The 19,947-nt window shown below is 43.7% G+C and overlaps 1 protein-coding gene across 2 annotated transcripts in view; it reads left to right on the top strand.

Moving 5' to 3' along the window:
- The window catches only part of HIBADH (3-hydroxyisobutyrate dehydrogenase), a 235,397-nt gene that overhangs the window by 17,366 nt on the left and 198,084 nt on the right, over positions 1 to 19,947 (top strand). For both annotated transcript variants that reach the window (XM_068236060.1, XM_068236059.1), the window contains exon 2: positions 2,580 to 2,737. In XM_068236060.1, coding sequence (XP_068092161.1) covers positions 2,591 to 2,737 — 147 coding nt within the window. In that variant the 5' untranslated portion in view covers positions 2,580 to 2,590. The remainder of the gene's footprint in view (positions 1 to 2,579; positions 2,738 to 19,947) is intronic.

Raw genomic sequence — 19,947 nt, 5'->3', positions numbered from 1 at the left:
CCGAATACCATGTCATGGAGCCCCTTACCTGCTAATTGGACCTTGCCACCACTCTTATAACTCTAAAAAAGAAAAAGGGGGGAAAAATTGTCCTAAAATGGAACATGGCAGCACACATCACTCAGTTGTGGACATCACACCATAACGCAGGATAACATTATCACATCCACCACATCTCACCTCACCAAAAGTCTTTAGCACAAAAACATGCCTATTCAGTGATCTTCAGCTGTTCTCGAATAGGTCTAAAACAGGGGTCGGGAACCTATGGCTCGCGAGCCATATATGGCTCTTTTCATGCTCGCATATGGCTCTCTGGCGCGCTAAAAGACGTGTGACAGAGTGGCCAGAGAGCCTGTGTTTACTTTTGAAATCTGCGCCGCCGCCCCCTCCTCCATGCCGGGCCTTTATATTTACGTGTGCCTCCTTCATCGGCACCGCCTCCCGCGCCAGAATTCCGCCTTTTCTGCCCGATGGATGCGCTGATGCTGGCGCTGCCTGTAAAATAGTGATGTCACACGTTGTGTGACACGCAGCCAGCGGGAACAGAGGCAGCTTGGCGGGGGGAGGAGCCGACCCGACGACGTGTGACCCAGAGGCAGCCGCACCCATAGCTACGCAGCCAGTCACGACTACTGCCTCCGGAGCGCACTAGTGCCAGCAGCAGCGAGTGAGAGCCTGCCGGACTGCCGCCGTCGTGGTCACTTCAGTCGGTCACTCTAGGTCCAGGAGGGCACTCCAGTCCACTCGTCTGTTTAGTTCATTTGTGGGGAAATCTGCCGTTGAGATTGCATTTGTACACATTACCTTGTATTTAGTTTTAAACATATTGTATGGCTCTCACAGAATTTCATTTTAAAATATGTCGTGTTTATGGCTCTCTCGGCCAAAAAGGTTCCCTATCCCTGGTCTAAAACAAAAATAGCAATTAGAAAAATACTATAGTGCCTGCTGCCATGTAAACAAACACAACCATACATGGCATCATACAGTAAAACATGAAATCACTTTCTTTGCAACCACAATAGGGGATATGTCCTATTCCCTATTCAGACCATTAGGGTGAATTGTCTGATCCACTGCAGTGTTCTCCTCTAAAAAATGTTTTGCCAGCTGGGGGGTATGAAAAAGAAGCCAGGTGGGGCGTGATGGGGGAATGGAGTGCCGCCACAACTCTTCTTACAGCATAAGAGGAGGATGAGGAGTTGATCGATGACAGCCAGGTGCTCACCGCAATTAGCCGGGTGGAGCACCCAGCTAAAAGAGCCTGAGGAAAACCCTGCAGGTGCATCGGCTTTGAGTAAAACTCTTTGTTCCTTCCCCTTCTTGGTTTTAGGATTTGTTGCAAAATTTTAAATCTTGAGACACATTACGTCCCCTTTCCAAGAAATGTGATAGAACTGCTTGATCTTTAAAGCCATTACAGATCGCTGATCTATGGGAAGAGATTCTGTCCTTAGCCCTTTGGGTGGTCATGCAGATGTACATCAAGCCACAAGGTTGTTTTATTGCATATAGGACAAAACGGCTATCCGTTGTCCTTACCCCATGTAAACAGACATTGCTGGTTGCATATGCCCGTTTGCTGCATCCTGAGCTGTACTTACTGCAATTTGTGCTTTATTTACAATGGTCTGTAGTGGATTGTACTGCTTTTTATCCACTGCTTGATGTGAATAAAAGAACATTGAAATTCCAGTGCTGGTCGTCAAGTTTATTTCTACTTCATCTACAGAAAGATGCCCAACTGTTCTATGTCACCAGGACTCACATTAGTCCAAACTATTCAGGTTGGGCCTAGAGGGAATAAAACTGGTTTATATGCAGATGACACCATACTCTTTTTGAAAGCTGCAACAAAGTATCTTCTTAAAGTGTACCTAAGATGGGGCCACAACAAAAAAATATACATACCTGGGGCTTACTACAGCCCCCTCCGGCCTGATCGATCCCACGCCGCCCTCTTCTGACTCCCTGTTCGTGGCCAGTTGACGCAGTCCGTCCAGGTCAGACCGCATATGAACAATTGGCCCCAGACAGGAGGATTTTCCGGGGCCAGTTTCGAGCAAATGGAGGATGGCATGGGGACAATCAGGCCAGAGGAGGCTGGAGGAAAGTATGTATATTATTTTTGTAGTGGCCCTTGGCCCAGTGTCTTCTAGAATGTGTACGAGGCTTTACTTAGACACTACTGAAGCTAGGCAATCAAGTAAAACAGGCAGCTTGCCATTTTAAAAAGTAAGTACAGATGGCAGCCTGTTGTATCTTACTTTTGATTTCCTTTAAGCTATGCACAGCTGCTAGATTTTCCTCAAAAAAGATACTTGTTCAATTTACTGAGCTGCTAAATGATGAACAAATGCTATTGCTCCCCTTTAGCTGCACAGCGTGTCTGTATATCGGTCATTCATAAACTGAGCCTCAAGACTAATCACCAAGCCTTCAAGTCTTTGCTTCACTGGGGGAAAAAAAACCCTTATAGAAAAAACAAATTTTAATGTAGCATTTACAATTCAGCAATCTATCTGTTGGACTTTACTTTTGAAAAGCAATTCTATAATTAACTCTCTTTTTCCAAGTCTGTAGATCGATGGCCTCAAAAACGCCTGTTGGCTTTGTAGGACTTGGAAATATGGGAAATCCAATGGCAAAAAATCTTGTGAAACATGGGTATCCTGTCATTGCCTACGATGTGTTTCCAGAGGCCTGTAAAGAATTTCAAGAAACTGGAGCCCAGGTATGTCTCTGACGTGCACTCCTTAGTTTTTCACAGTGTCTAAAGTGTCTGGATTTCTTTTTTGTGTTGGTATTTTACCTAAACCTAGAGCTGTAAAAACAAAAACAAAAAAAAACCTTCTTACTAAGTGTGCCTGTATGTAACTGTGGCAGGGGAAGGGGACCGTTCACCAGAACACTGATGTTAGTGACAGCAATGCAGCTAATATTTTCAGAAGGAGCCTACCTATAATAGTATCTATGTACACAACAAGGAGAGAACCAGCGGTCCCTTAGTAAGTGAGAAGTGACCAGCCTGTATTGGCAGGCATTGGTGGCAGAGTAACAAGAGTAACAAGTCCAGAGAGGCTAATGTGCTCTAGACCGTATGTGCAGCAATGCAAACAGTCCTAAGAGAAGAAAAGGTCTGGCACTACAAGCAGTGAAGTACTAGTGCATGAACACATATTGACATAGGGAGTAGCAATATACTTATCATTACTGATGCTCTGGATTCAGGGTGTTGGCAGTTGGCGCCAGGGGGGTGTTTGGCCATGCCCTCCCAAAATGCATTGCTCCTTTACCAGACACATGAAGACAACAAGGCACAGCGGCAGCCACATGTGCTGAGTTATCAAAGTATACTGTAAGGAGTTAAATTCCAAACTAAAGTGTGCTTTGTGAAGGAGAAATTAAACTTCAAAGATTATTTAACAGACATAAAACCTTACATTTAACCGCAGAAATAAAGCTATGTACACATGCTACATTTACCTTGGCTGACAATCTGAAGTGTGTTCAGGTGTCCTACAACATTGATTAACCCCAACCCAATATTTCCCAGAACGTCATTTCGGACAGCACCCCTGGATGAGACTTGTCTCCCTCCCCACTGTGGACAGGAAACTGTTAAAAGAAGAATTTGCATAAGCAATAGGCAGCCACATATAAGATACTACACCTGCCACAGTACCTCAGTTTAGTTTCCTGTCCCGGACGGGATGCATGGGAGAGGTCTCCAGGAGTGCCATCCATGTCAGGCGGCAGGGGCAGCGTTTTCCAGGGCTCCAAGCAGCACTGTTCAGTGAACAGTCGGAGCCCTGCAGCGTGGAGGAGGCTTCTCCATTGGAGGCAGCAACTTTATGCGCGCAGGTGCGTGCATTGGAGTTCACTTCCGGTTGAACCGGAGGTAGTCACGCGCTGGCGTCCCGCGTGATCTGAAGTCTGAGCCGGGCGGCAGGGGCCGCGGCGGTGATTAGGAATCGGCATACAGCTGATTCCTTAAGGTAAGAAGCTGATTAAGCATATGTTTAGACGGCGGGGGCCGCATGCATAATTGGATCAGCTGCATCAAATCAGCAGCACAGGTATAAGTTTGTAGAGTCCATGATGCACTCTGGTTTGTGGCTGGGATCATGGAGGACGCCTCTGGGTCAGCTCCTGCACAATCTGCTGAATCTGCCCAGGATCCCTCTCTGGCAAGTAGATGTGATTATGTTTCTTCTGCTTGGCTGGATGTATGTTATGTATAGAGGGATTTGTCTAATGGCTGGCTATCGTTTATTATGTTTTATACCCCAAAAGACATAAGACTGAGAAGGTTGAAAAGTCTGAAAAATCTTCTACTCAGTCCAGTCAGCATGGATTGGCAACTCTGAATGGAAATTGTGCCAGTATTGTACAGAGAAGGTCCACAGCAATAGGAAATTAAAGATTCTGCTATTGCTTCTACCGCCTCAGCTGCTTCAGATGGGCCTGGGACTAGTACTGCTATGGCTTATCTACCTGTTATAGCTAATCCATCATCTCCTATGTTGTCTGCACCTCTAACTATGCCTCCTGCTTCCAAGAGACATAGGCCTCTATTTATTGAGCATTCCTGCATGCGGTAATGCTCAAAACAGCTGACTTTACCCACCATTTAGTAAAGTGTGCATTCATAAAACCTGTGTCCGCATGAAAATTTATAATTCCTGAGCAGGTGCGGGAAATTAACACCTTGTGCGGAGATTATCACAACACAGGTCACTGAAGGTTAATTCATAAAAATTAAAGCAGGCAAATGTGAGCAGAGAAACCCTGGCTGTTTAGAGAAGGCGATAAGCCAGCCATAACAGGCAAGCTAATGGAGAGACAGACCTCCCAGGCAGCTGCAGTGAGAGCAGAACAAACTGCATCCCAGAATACCCAGGCTGTGTTTTTAACCCCTTGGGTACCTGTTTTCAGATAAATTTCACATCAGAAAGCCTGCATGTGTAACATTCTTGAAGTTCTTCTAAGCTGCAGCAATTAAATAGATTGTTTAAAAGAACTAGACAGATTCAGGGCAAGGAGAGGCAATTTAAACAAAAATGCACATGTAAAGGAATGCTGGGGCTGCCTCCTTTATAGTAACTCTCTCTGCACAGAGAAAATGTATCAAACTAGGAGGAAGATTTGAGTAAAACTGACTAAGGGCCTTTTTTTCATTACTCTGCGAGTTACGATTTGATTCTGATCACGAGGTACGTTAAACTAATGGAAACTGCAGCAGCAATTTCCATTAGTGCAATCTGATTGCGATGCGATTTGGACAAAGCACAATCGTCATCCTCCTGCATTGTATGCAATTGAGCTGTACTATAAGTATAGTAGCGCAATCGCATAGTGGAAATTGAAGTGCGATTGGGATCGCAAATGCGGTTGCGATCGCATTTCATAGTAGAAAAGAGCCCTAACCGCAATGTTTTTTCCTGAATTAATGAAAGACTTACTAATAGGTATTAAGTCTGAGCAGAAATCTTTGACACCTTTGGATCAAATGTATGAGAGTTTGGCGGATCCTCATTCTCGGCTTATTCCAGTCCATTCTACTCTTAAGATTAGGATTAAGGAGTGGGATAATCTAGGAAAAGTTTTTTTTTTTTTTGTTTTTTTTGGCCCAGATCATTATCTAAATGTTGTTTTTCTCCTGAAGATCAGGGTTTTTGGGGAACCCCACCTAAATTAGATCCATATTTTTCAAGGGTATCAAACAAAACTGACCTACTTTTTTGAGGATTTCTGGGAAATTTTGAATGATTTCCCTAAAGTTTGGAATGCTTCCAATTATCTAGTGGACGCTTCAGATGATACGGTTAAACTTATGGCCAGAACTACGGCATTAGTTAATTCAGCCAGAAGAGGTGTATGGGTAAAAACTTGGAATGATGACAATTCTTCAAAATCAAGTTATGTGGTGTACCTTGTGAAGGGGGTCTGCTGTTTGAGTCAGTTAGACAACCCTCTAGACAGAACGGCAGACACACATAAAAAAAAAAAAAAAAAGTATTCCTGTTAAAGGAATTCTATCGATTCACATATTTTCAATTGACACAGGAATTGTTTGGGAAGTGTTGCTAAGTACTGGTGTATACATTTTAGTAGCAACCTCTTTGTTTACTGTTATCAAAATGCTTTCAAACTTTACTGACAAAACTGACTCTGAGCCATGAGGAGAGGGGAAATTCCCCTCACACTTGATCAGATAACTCTGTGTAACTGTGTGTGACAGAGAGAACAGCTGCAGCTTCTGTGTCCTGTTTCGGACTGAAGTGTCTGTAGAGAGCAGAGGAAATGTAACTAATTGTTACAGCTTTTCATACTGTTTTTTGCTTTCAGAGTTTGTTTGATATTTGCTTTCTGTAGTCCGATATGCAACTCTGGCTGTGCATTGAAGTAGACACCCCTTCTGCAATTGATTTGTCCCAATATAGCTAATCCTACCCTCAGTAAATTACAGCTTTTGCCTCTGATATTTAACATGAAAGGTAGGAAAATGTTTACACAGCAACTTAGACATTATTTGTACATTGTCATTTTAGAACACTTGGGTATCGATAGTATTCCTTTAAGAAAGGACCTTTTCAAAGTAAACGGTCCTTTCGTCCCTCCTTCTAAGAATAAGTCAGATCCCTAGTCCTCTAAGGGCAGGAGATGGGCTCTCTACAATTCACAGAAGCCTAAGGGACTGTTCAGATTGCACACGTTTCCAGCTGCGTTTTGGAAACGCGTGCAGAAGGCCAACACGCACGGCATCGGGCGGTGCATGGAGTGCGCTGTCTGGTGTTCACACTGCATGCGTTCCGGACCTGTGCGGTCCGGGAGCGCATGCTGCACGCGGATTTAGCAGGGGCGCGTGGCTGTCCCGTTCGCTTTTCGGTGGTGGGGTCGGCCGCGCGGCGCATGCAGGCGCGGATGGCGTGCATTCGTACGCGTTGCGTTCCGCATGCGTGGCCGTCCGCGTTTGTGATGTGAACCGGCCCTAAGTCCAACTTCACTTTTACCAAGAAGTCGGATAAGCAATGACGCTAGTATTCCAGTGAGATGGAGAATTGCAAATTTCAAAACATGGCAACTACAGTGCACAAAATATTGGTTATTTAGGCTTCTTTCACAGTGGGACGTTACAGGCGCAGGTTAGAGCAGCTTGTAACGCAGCCCAGCTCACAGTAATGAAAAATCAATGGGCTGTTCACAGTGCCCACGTTGTGTTACACTCTAACGCTGGACGTTTAAGAAAGTGCATCATGCTGTGCGTTATACACGGTTTTAGCCGCATTAGACTGTTTGCATATGCTCAATAACGTGTGTTTTTTGTTTTTTCTTGCAGGAGAGGAGGGGGAGAGTCCGCTGTTGTGGCCAGCCACATGACTAATTAATATGCACTGCAGTGTTAACTTCCTGGAGCGGCCGCTTATTGGCTGGCAGGACCACGTGATGCGGAGTTTTCCGATCACGTGCTCTCCACAGTCTTTTGCCGCATGCGCCGTTTTCGTCCGATAGTAAGCGTCAAAAAGTACGCATCACAGACCCATCAGGAGACGCATAACGTGGCTCTAAATAGCATCCAACTTCAAAGCTCACATGCGTTGCGTTGGGGGCACGTTATGTGACCTTAGCGTCGCATCTAACGCAACATCTTAGTGGGAAAGAGCCTTTAAGGTGTTTTTTGTTGGAGGGATACAGAATAGAGTTCAGCCAGCCTCCTTTTAAGAGCTTTTGCATTACTCCCCGTTTGCAGGACCAAATAAAGTTTTCAGCCCTACAATCGAAAGTCCTTTCCTTGTTTAGAAAAAAAAAAAAAAAGGGTAATTCGAGAAGTACCGAAATGTCAGAGGACAGGGATTCTATTGCCCTGTGTTTTGTCTAGTAAAGGCGCTACAGGGAAATTATCAGTTCATACTAAATTTAAAGAGTCTAAACCAGAAGGTAAAATACAGAAAATTCAGGATGGATTTGATCTATTATTCATCTCTTACAGAAGGACGATTTCCTAGCCTTTCTAGACTGAAAAGATGCGTATCTTCAATTACCGATACATCTGACTTCTCAATAATGCTTAAGGTTTGCCATCCAGATGGAGGAAGAGGTAAGAATGTATCAGTTTAATGCTTTGCCCTTCGGATTATCCTCAGCTCCATGGTTGTTTATGAAGGTAATGTCTGGGGTTCTAGCTACACTTAGACAGAGAAAGGTTAACATTTTGGGTTACCTTGATTTTCTGTTTTGGGGGACATCTCCCAATTCGGTAAGAGATCAGATTGTTACGACAATAGTCTTACTACAAGATCTAGGTTGGATCATTAATTGGGAGAAATCTTCCTTAATTAAATCCTACACAGATTATACATTTGTTTGGGCTATTTCATTAGCATATCAGACACAGGGGGAGCAATTCAATGCTATCATGGCTTATTCCACAAGAGGAATTTCGACTTCTTGGGCAGAGAGGGCAGGGGCCTCTATAGATCAGATTTGCAGAGCTGCGACCTGGTCAAGTCACAATAAGTTTGTAAAGCACTATCGCCTTAATGTATCTGCCTCTGCAGGTTTATCCTTCAGAAGGAAAGTTTTGCAAGCTGTGGTCCCACCCTAAGGTTTTAACTCTTGTATATCGTCTCATCCAGGGGTGCTGTCCGAAATGACGTTCTGGGAAAGACCACTTTACTTACGGTAAAGTCTTTTCCAGTAGTCATGAGGACAGCACCCCTGCAACCCGCCCTTATTTGGGTAGGAAAGAGAAATAAGTTTGTGTAAGCATCATTAAATGTCCGTGTCATCTTTTTATTAACTGAGGTACTGTGGCAGGTGTAGTATCTTATATGTGGCTGCCTATTGCTTATGCAAATTCTTCTTTTAACAGTTTCCTGTCCACAGTGGGGAGGGAGACAAGTCTCATCCAGGGGTGCTGTCCTCATGACTACTGGAAAAGACTTTACCGTAAGTAAAGTGGTCTTTTTGCTAGATGTCTATTGATTGGCATTCCCATAGCACCATTTACTTACCCTCTCCTTGGTTTAGCATGAATTGAGGAAAAATACGTTGCTTTGAAGGGCAACCAAGATGGGGGCTTGGAGAGTATGTGGTGTCCACATAGGTAAACTGTACTTTGGACACACACACACACACACACACACACACACACACACACACACACACACACACACACACACACACACACACACACACACACACACACACACACACACACACACACACACACTACTCTGAAAATTTAGGGAGTAGACAGACTTGAAGGGGTAATGCCACCCCCCCCCCTCCACTTATCAGTCACAGGGGTTTCAAGGGGTTGTTTTTAATCTTTAAAACTGCAGCATCCCAATTTGTAACACAACTTAACCAAAGTTAATGGTTCCTGGACGTAGTTTCTACGTCCAGGAACCAAAATAGGTTAAAGTACCTCTGAACTGGAAAATGTTTAACTGACTTTTAATTCTGATTTATGTGCGGTGCGTTGACATATGTCACAGTACCATCCGCACCGTCCAACGCTCGCTGTGGCACCCGCTCTGCTCAGCCTTAAAATATGGGCGGGGAGGAAGTGACAGTTTATCTCCTCTAGTCCACTTCACTACCGGGTGATGGTTCCTGACATCCGTGTTTGTAATGGCACACTGTGCAGGAGAGCTGTGACTTGTTGGCTTAAGTAGATTGATCTTGGATTGATAGTACACTGATATCAATGTACTATCGTTCTGAGATCAATCCCTTCCCATATTCCGCGTTCTGCTCAGTCTGAGATTATGGCTGAGCAGAGCGGGGGCCACTGGAAGGTGAGGATGGTGCTATGACAGATGTCACAGCACCACACCTAAATCAGAATTTAAAGTACGGTAGGTTAAACATTTTCAGTTTCAGGGGAACTTTAAAGCAGGCTTCAAATCTTGTATGTATTATGGCTATGTGACCTATGTGTCTGCTTCAAGCTATGTATGATTGTCCATGGTGAGATTAGGTAGCAATCGTATCTTTATATTGGCGTCTTTGATGTCTGGAACTGGCCTTGCTTGTTGAATAGTGATGGGCTTTAGAGTGATGGCCTATCACTGTTGTATTCCCCAGAGACTCTCCCTGCATCTTAGGAAGGAGAATGAACGACTAGTTGAGCATAAAATGTATGTTCACTCTCATAGTTTTTGTTTTGGTTGACAGTCATTAAGCATTTGGACATAAACAATTGGTGTTTTGATGTCACATAGAGGTTGACAGCAGTATTTCAGTATTTTTTTTTTTAATAGTAGAAATGCAGCTACTGCAAATATTTCTAAAATGAATACTCTGTACTCCTCTAGCAAGAAAAAAAGTGTAATGTATATGTGTATATGCTAATCTAACCACTTGTTCTTTGGATCCTATTCCCTGCCATTTCATTCCACAGCTATCCTCCTCTCTCATGCCTGCACTAACATCGCTATTTAACCTGTCCCTTTCCACTGGCACCTTTCCGTCGCCACTCAAAAAGGCTGTTGTGACACCACTACTTAAAAAACCATCTCTAGATCCAACCACACTCGCCAACTACCGCCCAGTCTCACTTCTCTCATTTGCATCCAAACTAATTGAACGCCACATACATGCAGAATTAAGCCATTATTTATCAGCTAACTCCCTACTTGATAAGTTCCAGTCTGGCTTTCGCTCCAACCACTCTTAACTCCATAACCAGCTCCTGCCATCTACAACTCAAAAATATTTCGCATCCGTCCTTTTCTCACTCAAGACACAACCAAAATGTTAATACATGCTCTTATAATTTCTCGTCTGGACTACTGCAACGTACTACTTTGTGGACTACCTTCTAACAAACTGGCCCCGCACCAGTCGGTACTGAACTCAGCTGCTCGTCTCATTCATCTTTCTTCTCGATCTTCCTCTGCTGACCCTCTCTGTCAAGCTTTTTACTGGCTGCCAATTAACCAGAGGATGCAGTTCAAACTCCTAACCCTAATCTACAAAGCTCTCCACAATCTCTCTCCCTGGTACATATCCTCACTAATTTCCAGATACAAACCCAATCGCAATCTCAGATCTGCACACGATCTTCTGTTCTCCTCTAGAATCACCTCCTCACATTCACGCTTACAAGATTTTGCACGCGCTTCACCCCTTTTCTGGAATCCCCTCCCACAACACATCCGTCACTCGCCAACCTTTGTTACTTTTAAATGCTCTCTAAAAACTCATTTGTTCCGACAAGCATATGCGCTACCTTAAGCCACTTCCCTTTGTCCTAAGACCAAATTGCACTCCTACTAGGTATCCTAAAACACATTGCCTTTATATATTTTATCGTATACTACCCCTCCTCTTGTTTCCCCCATTCCCTTTAGATTGTAAGCTCGCAAGGGCAGGGCTCTCTCCCCCTTTTGTGTCTTGGAAATCATTATACATTTTATTCATCATGTTATTTTTATCACTGTCATTACCACTTTTGTATTTTGTATGCTGTATCATTTTTTTTGTATTTTGTCACTAATTATGTATCTTGTATATTAGTGTACACCATTGTCTGTATTATGTACCCCATGTTTGTTTTCTTACTTTGTACAGCGCCACGGAATATGTTGGCGCTTTATAAATCAATAATAAAATGTATGTATCTATCTATCTCTATATCTCTATATCCCAGAACGTCATTTCGGACAGCACCCCTGGATGAGACCCATCTCCCTCCGCACTGTGGACAGGAAACTGTTAAAACAAACATTTGCATATGCAATAGGCAGCAGTACATAAGATACATTCAGGCTACAGTACCTTAGTTTAACTTCCTGTCCCGGACGGGATGCGTGGGAGATGTCTCCAGGAGTGCATATCCCAGTCCATAATACGCTTAAAAATGTGATTAAAAAGGAATGGGATAATCCGGAAAAGAGGGCTTTTTGGCCCAAATCCCTATCCAAACGTTAACCTTTCAGTCCTGAGGATCAGGTTTTTTGGGGTACTCCGCCTAAATTAGATCCATCTTTTTCAAGGTTATCAAAGAAGACTGACTTGCTCTTTGAAGACTTTGGAAATCTTACAGAGGCACTATTAGCAATAACATGCCCCCCAAAGAAAATACATATGTAAGTAGATAAATACTTCCTCTACTTACATAACAGATGTATTGCACTGTCCTCGGTTTCCATACATATAATTTTAGATTATAAATAAAGGGACATTCTCTACATGGCAGGGGCCATCTTGCTTCCTCCGGGTATATTCTTCCCCCTCCCCCGCACTCCCCTCCTCCCCGCACTTATTCTCAGCACAGCGGGGAGGAAAAGCTGCAGACAGCAAAGACTCACCTAACAATAGATCCAAGCTCTGCAGTTCCCCCCTATACTCTCTGCACTACCACCGGCGGCAGTGCAGAGAGTATGGGGGGAACTGCAGCGCCTGGGAACATTATTCCTGGAGTCTGTGCGCTGCCTTTATCCTTCCCCAAAGTTCTGTGCGGGGAAGAAGGATAATGCGTCGGGCGGCAGAAGGGCAGTGGGGGGGCGCGGACATCACACGGGAGGAGGGGGGCAGAGGACAGTGACAGGAGATAGCCTCTGGCCCCCCTCCGTGCGCTCTTACAGCGGCTACAACCGCCGCAGACAAGGGGAGAGCAGGCGGCCAATCACAGAGCAGAGAGGTGATTGACAGAGGCTTTAGCCAATCAGCCTGCCTGTCATTTCTGTTCTGCGGCTTTCTGTTCTGCGGCTTTGCAGACATGGGGAGAGAAAAACCTCTTAGGGAAAAAAGTAAGAATGATTTTAACTAGTTGCATTGCCTTTTTAGCATCCTTTTTGTCTATGTAATTGACTAAAATAGAAAATTGATTTCACATATAATGCCTAACAGTTACTCTTTAAGGATCCATTTGATAAAAAGATGGACAATGTCTTAAGAAGAGCATGGGAATCTTCTTCTTTTAAGCCTGCCATAGCCTCCACAGCTGTAAGCAGATCTTTGAAGACCTGGCTTTTAGATGTACAGAATAAGATTGCTTCTGGAGTACCTAGAGAGGAAATGTTAAATGACTTTCCTAAGGTTTCGAATGCTTCTAATTATTTGATTGATGCCTCAGATGATACTGTTAAGTTAACTGCTAGAACTACAGCTTTGGTTAATTCGGCAAGAAGAGGAGTATGGGTGAAAACCTGGAATGATGACACTGCTTCAAAATCAAAGTTGTGTGGTATCCCCTGTGAAGGGGGTTTGCTGTTTGGTTCAAAGCTGGATGATACTCTGGACAGAACAGCAGATACTAAGAAAATTTTCCAGTTAAAAAGAGGCCTTTTCAGAATAAGCGTCCCTTTCGTCCTTCATCCAAGAACGAGCCAGATTCCAGGTCCTCTAAGGGTAAAAGATGGACCCCTTACAGATCGCAAAAACCCAGATCCAATTTTGTTCTCTCTAAAAAGCCAGATAAACAATGACGCCAGGATCCCAGTGTGGGGGAGAGTTGCAAACTTCGAGTTGTGGCAACCTCTGTTCCCAAACCAGTGGTTGCTAAAAGTAATATTGGAAGGTTACAGTATAGAATTCAGCCAACTGCCTCCAACTCACTTTTGTGTTACTCCCCGTCCAAGAGATCCAGAAAGGTTTGTAGCTCTTCAAGCAGAAGTTCTCTCCCTACTACAGAAAAGGGTGATTCGAGAGGTTCCAAGATGCCAAAGGGAACAGGGGTTCTATTCCCCGGTTTTTCTAGTAAAAAAGCCACAGGGCAGTTTTCGTTTTATTCTGAACCTGAAAGATCTGAACCAGACAGTAAGGTACAGAAGATTCAAGATGGACAACATCCAGTCAGTAATTCGTATGTTACAAAGGGACGATTATCTAGCATTCCTAGACCTAAAGGATGCCTATGTTCACCTCCCAATTCATCTATCCTCACAACCGTATCTAAGGTTTGCAATACAGATGGAGACAGAGGTAAGACATTATCAGTTCAATGCTTTGCCTTTTGGATTATCTTCAGCCCCATGGTTATTCACCAAGGTGATGTCTGAAGTCCTGGCAGTTCTTAGACAGAAAGGAGTTAACATTATTGGATATCTTGATGATTTCCTGTTTTGGGGTAGTTCACCTGAAAAGGTTAGGGAGCAAATTGATACTACAATAGACTTCCTACAGCATCTAGGCTGGATCATTAACTGGGAAAAATCTTCATTAATCCCTACTCAGCTTATAGAATTTTTGGGGTTTAATGTGTCTACTAGGGAGGAAAGACTGTTTTTACTTCCAGAAAGAAATGCACTATTCTTAACCACCCTGGCGTTCTATTAAGATCGCCAGGGCAGCTGCATGAGGGTTTTTTTTAAATTAAAAAAAAACTATTTCATGCAGCCAACTGAAAGTTGGCTGCATGAAAGCCCACTAGATGGCGCTCCGGAGGCGTTCTTCTGATCGCCTCCGGCGGCCAAAAGTAACACGGAAGGCCGCAATGAGCGGCCTTCCGTGTTTTGTTTACTACGTCGCCATGGCGACGAGCGGAGTGACGTCATGGACGTCAGCCGACGTCCTGACGTCTGCCGCCTCCGATCCAGCCCTTAGCGCTGGCCGGAACTATTTGTTCCGGCTGCGCAGGGCTCAGGCGGCTGGGGGGACCCTCTTTCGCCGCTGCTCGCGGCGGATCGCCGCAGAGCGGCGGCGATCGGGCAGCACACGCGGCTGGCAAAGTGCCGGCTGCGTGTGCTGCTCTTTATTTGATCAAAATCGGCCCAGCAGGGCCTGAGCGGCACCCTCTGGCGGTAATGGACGAGCTGAGCTCGTCCATACCGCTAAGGTGGTTAATACTGTTTTCTCATTTCAGAAATCAAGAAGCATATCATTAAGAAAGACTATGGCTCTGCTAGGTCTTCTCACTGCTTCCTTTCCTGCGGTTCAGTGGGGACAATTCCACTCCAGGTTCCTTCAATTGTGGATCCTCAGATCCTGGAACAGGTCACTCACAGCTCTGGACAAGAAAGTACTGGTGCCTCACAGCATAAAAGTGTCTCTGATGTGGTGGCAGAATTAAACACATCTATCCCAGGGACGTCTTTGGAGTTGCCCGGTTCAGACAACGATAACAACAGATGCCAGTTTATGGGGCTGGGGAGCTCACCTGAATTTTCTCCCAGCACAGGGTCAGTGGTCTACGAAAGTAAGTTCACAATCCTCAAACAGGGAACTGGAGGCTGTGTGGCGGGCCTTACAACATTTCAGTACACAGATCAGAGGTTCTCATGTCTTGATAAAAACAGACAACAGGAGTGTTGTAGCCTTTCTGAACAAGCAGGGAGGTACGAAAAGCAAAAGCTTATGGAAACAGACTGCAAAGATCCTGTTCTGGTCAGAGGCAAGCCTCAGCTCTCTGATTGCTGTACATTTGAGAGGGGCGTCAAATCAGACTGCAGATTCTCTCAGCAGGAAGAAACTGCACCAGAACGAATGGTCCCTGAATCAGGGGATGTTCCAGGAGATTGTTGCTCAGTGGGGACGTCCAGATGTGGATCTCTTTGCCAGAAGGGGCAATGCGAAGTGTCCAAAGTGCTGTTCCCTTTTTATCCAGAGGATTCTCCTTGGGTAATAGATGCCTTCACGATCAATTGGGGGAATGCAACAATGTACGCATTTCCCCCAATCTCGTTAATCCCAAGAGTGATAAAGAAGATTACTCAAGACAAAGCGCAAGTAATACTGATTGCCCCTCTATGGCCGAAATGAGCATGGTACACAGGTCTAAAGTGACTGGCAGTATCAGAACCAATCACATTTCCACTTTTACCGAATCTATTGACACAGGGACCAATTGTCCATCCGGATCTGGGGTGTCTTCACTTATCAGCATGGAACCTGAGTGGGAGATCTTGAAGTCTAAGGGTTTCTAAGACGAATTATCACAAACTTTAATACAAAGTAGAAAGAAGGTTACCCGTGTAATTTACCAGAAGGCATGGAAGGTATTTAATAACTGGTGTATGGAAAGATCATTCAATACAGCTTCACTCAGGTCTATTCTGGAATTCCTGCAGTGTGAGTACAAAAAAGGTCTCAGTGTCAGTACTCTTAAAGAGAATCTGTATTGTTAAAATCGCACAAAAGTAAACAAACCAGTGCGTTAGGGGACATCTCCTATTACCCTCTGTCACAATTTCGCCGCTCCTCGCCGCATTAAAAGTGGTTAAAAACAGTTTTTTAAAAAGTTTGTTTATAAACAAACAAAATGGCCACCAAAACAGGAAGTAGGTTGATGTACAGTATGTCCACACATAGAAAATACATCCATACACAAGCAGGCTGTATACACCCTTCCTTTTGAATCTCAAGAGATCATTTGTGTGTTTCTTTCCCCCTGCAGTTCTCATGCACTGAAGTTTCAGGCTGCTCGTTTCTTCCTGCAAACAGCTTTGCCCTTGTCTGTAATTCCTCATTATGTGAAAGCCCAGCCAGCTCAGAGGACGATTTATCCAGCTTGTAAAAGATAAGAGAGAAGAGAGAAGCTGCCCTAATCTAAATAATACACAGGCAGTGTGCATAGAGGGGCCTGGAAGGGGGAGTTCATAGCAGAACCACAACACTGAAGAACTTGGCAGCCTTCCAGACACAGGCCGACAAGTCTGACAGGGGAAAGATACATTGATTTATTACAGAGACTGTGATAGTAGAAAGTGCTGCAGTAAGCCACAACACCTTAGAATAGCTTTTGGAACTTGTAGGGTGATAAAAAACAGGATGCAATTTTTGTTACGGAGTCTCTTTAAGGTACAGGTGTCAGCCCTCAGTGTGTTTTTGGAAAGAAGATTGGCACAAGAAGATCTGGTGATCCGTTTCTTTCAAGCATTGAAAATGTTGAAACCTACAACTAGATCTAGAGTACCAGCTTGGGACTTGAATACTGTCCTACAGGCCTTATGTAAGTCTCCATTTGAGCCTTTCGAGCAGATTTCAGACAAATATCTAACTCTTAAGACTATTTTTCTTCTAGCAATTACTAGTGCTAGGAGAATAGGGGAATTACAGGCGCTATCCATAAAGGAACCTTACTGCATGATTTCCGAGGATAGGATAACACTACGTCCAGATATGTTGTTTCTTCCAAAGGTAGTGTCTTCATTTCATAGAAATCAAGAGATTTTTCTACCATCCTTTTGTGAGAATCCATCAAATGACAAGGAAAGAAAGCTCCATAATCTAGATGTCAGAAGATGTCTTATTCACTACCTAGAACGTACTGTTTCCTGGAGAAAGACAGAGGCAATCTTCGTTCTGTTTGCAGGAAGATCCAGAGGTAATAATGCTTCTAAAACTACTTTGGCGAGATGGATTAGACAAACAAACAATTGTTTCTGCATACCAACTTCAGGGAAAACAATTGAAAACTACTATCAAGGCTCATTCTACAAGAGGTATTTCAGCATCTTGGGCAGAGAGGGCAGGGGCCTCCATAGATCAGATTTGTAGAGCTGCAACCTGGTCAAGTCACAATACATTTGTGAAACACTATGGTCTGAACGTTTCTGCAAGCACAGATTTATCCTTTGGACGAAAAGTGTTGCAAGCAGTGGTCCCACCCTAAATCTTTATCTCTTGTATATCGTCTCATCCAGGGGTGCTGTCCGAAATGACGTTCTGGGAAAGATCTCTTTACTTAAGGTAAAGTCTTTTCCGGTAGTCATGAGGACAGCACCCCTGCAACCCGCCCTTAATTGGGTGGAAAAGAAGATAAGTATTTGTGTAAGCAGGATTTATGTCCGTGTCATCTTTTGTATTAACTGAGGTACTGTAGCCTGAATGTATCTTATGTACTGCTGCCTATTGCTTATGCACTGTTTTTAACAGTTTCCTGTCCACAGTGCGGAGGGAGATAGCTCTCATCCAGGGGTGCTGTCCTCATGACTACCGGAAAAGACTTTACCGTAAGTAAAGAGATATATATATATATATATATATATATATATATATATATATATATATATATATATATATATATATATATATATATATATATATATATATATATATATATATATATATATATATATATATATATATATATATATATATATATATATATATATATATATATATATATATATATATATATATATATATATATATATATATATATGTATGTATGTGTGTGTGTGTATATGTATGTATGTATGTATATATATATATATATATATATATATATATATATATATATATATATATATATATATCTACCGTATATACCCGCAAGCAAGCCGACCCGCATGTAAGCCGACCCCCCAACTTTCACCTGAAAAAACAGGGAAAAATTATTGACCCCCATATAAGCCGGGGGTAGGAAATGCTGGCCGCCTTATTCCCCTAGTGTGTCCTAGTATAGCTAGTATAGTGCCCAGTATAGCTAGTATAGTGCCCAGTATAGCTAGTATAGTGCTCAGTATAGCTAGTATAGTGATCAGTATAGCTAGTAAAGTGCCCCAGTTTAGCTAGTATAGTGCTCAGTATAGCTAGTATAGTGCTCAGTATAGCTAGTATAGTGCTCAGTATAGCTAGTATAGTGCTCAGTATAGCTAGTATAGTGCTCAGTATAGCTAGTATAGTGCTCAGTATAGCTAGTGTAGTGCTCAGTATAGCTAGTATAGTGCTCAGTATAGCTAGTGAAGTGCCCCAGTTTAGCTAGTATAGTGCTCAGTATAGCTAGTATAGTGCTCAGTATAGCTAGTATAGTGCTCAGTATAGCTAGTATAGTGCTCAGTATAGCTAGTATAGTGCTCAGTATAGCTAGTGAAGTGCCCCAGTTTAGCTAGTAAAGTGCCCCAGTTTAGCTAGTAAAGTGCCCCAGTTTAGCTAGTAAAGTGCCCCAGTTTAGCTAGTAAAGTGCCCCAGTTTAGCTAGTAAAGTGCCCCAGTTTAGCTAGTAAAGTGCCCCAGTTTAGCTAGTAAAGTGCCCCAGTTTAGCTAGTAAAGTGCCCCAGTTTAGCTAGTAAAGTGCCCCAGTTTAGCTAGTAAAGTGCCCCAGTTTAGCTAGTAAAGTGCCCCAGTTTAGCTAGTAAAGTGCCCCAGTTTAGCTAGTATAGTGCTCAGTATAGCTAGTATAGTGCTCAGTATAGCTAGTATAGTGCTCAGTATAGCTAGTATAGAGCTCAGTATAGCTAGTATAGTGCTCAGTATAGCTAGTGAAGTGCCCCAGTTTAGCTAGTATAGTGCTCAGTATAGCTAGTATAGTGCCCCAGTATAGCTAGCATAGTGCCAGTATGGGTAGGTGGGTGGGTAGGTAGTTAGTTCCCCTCCCCGCTCCCCCCGCGGCCGCCGCTGCTATTACCTTAGGCGGCGGCGCTTCCTCTATCCCCGTCCTGCTCCGGTAACTAATTCACAGCAGCGCTCCCCTCGCTGCTGTGATGACGGAGGAAACCATAGAGAGCGGCTTCCTGTAGCGGCGATGCCATTACTATGGGAACCGCTCTCTATGGTTTCCTCCGTCATCACAGCAGCAGGGGCGCGCTGCTGTGAATTAGTTAGTTATCGGAGCAGGACGGGGATAGAGGAAGCGGCGCCGCCTAAGGTAATAGCAGCGGCTGCGGGGGGAGCGGAGAGGGGCACCACCTACCCACCCACCTACCCATGACTCGCAAGCAAGCCGACCCCCCAACTTTTGGGCCACTTTTGGGGGGTGAAAAATTCGGCGTGTGTGTGTGTGTGTGTGTATGTATGTATGTGTGTGTGTGTGTATGTATATATATATATATATATATATATATATATATATATATATATATATATATATCTATATCTATATCTATATCTATATCTATATCTATCTATCTATCTATCTATCTATCTATCTATTTTCAATTTCCGCTAACTTGTGACAAAAAATAAAATCTTCTATGAACTCGCCATTCTCCTAACTGAATACCTTGGGGAGTCTTCTTTCTAAAATGGGGTCACTTGTGGGGTTCCTATA

This window comes from Hyperolius riggenbachi, chromosome 5, assembly GCF_040937935.1.
Source record: "Hyperolius riggenbachi isolate aHypRig1 chromosome 5, aHypRig1.pri, whole genome shotgun sequence".
Classification (NCBI taxonomy): Eukaryota; Metazoa; Chordata; class Amphibia; order Anura; family Hyperoliidae; genus Hyperolius; species Hyperolius riggenbachi.
This window is presented reverse-complemented; position numbering and strand designations above follow the sequence as displayed.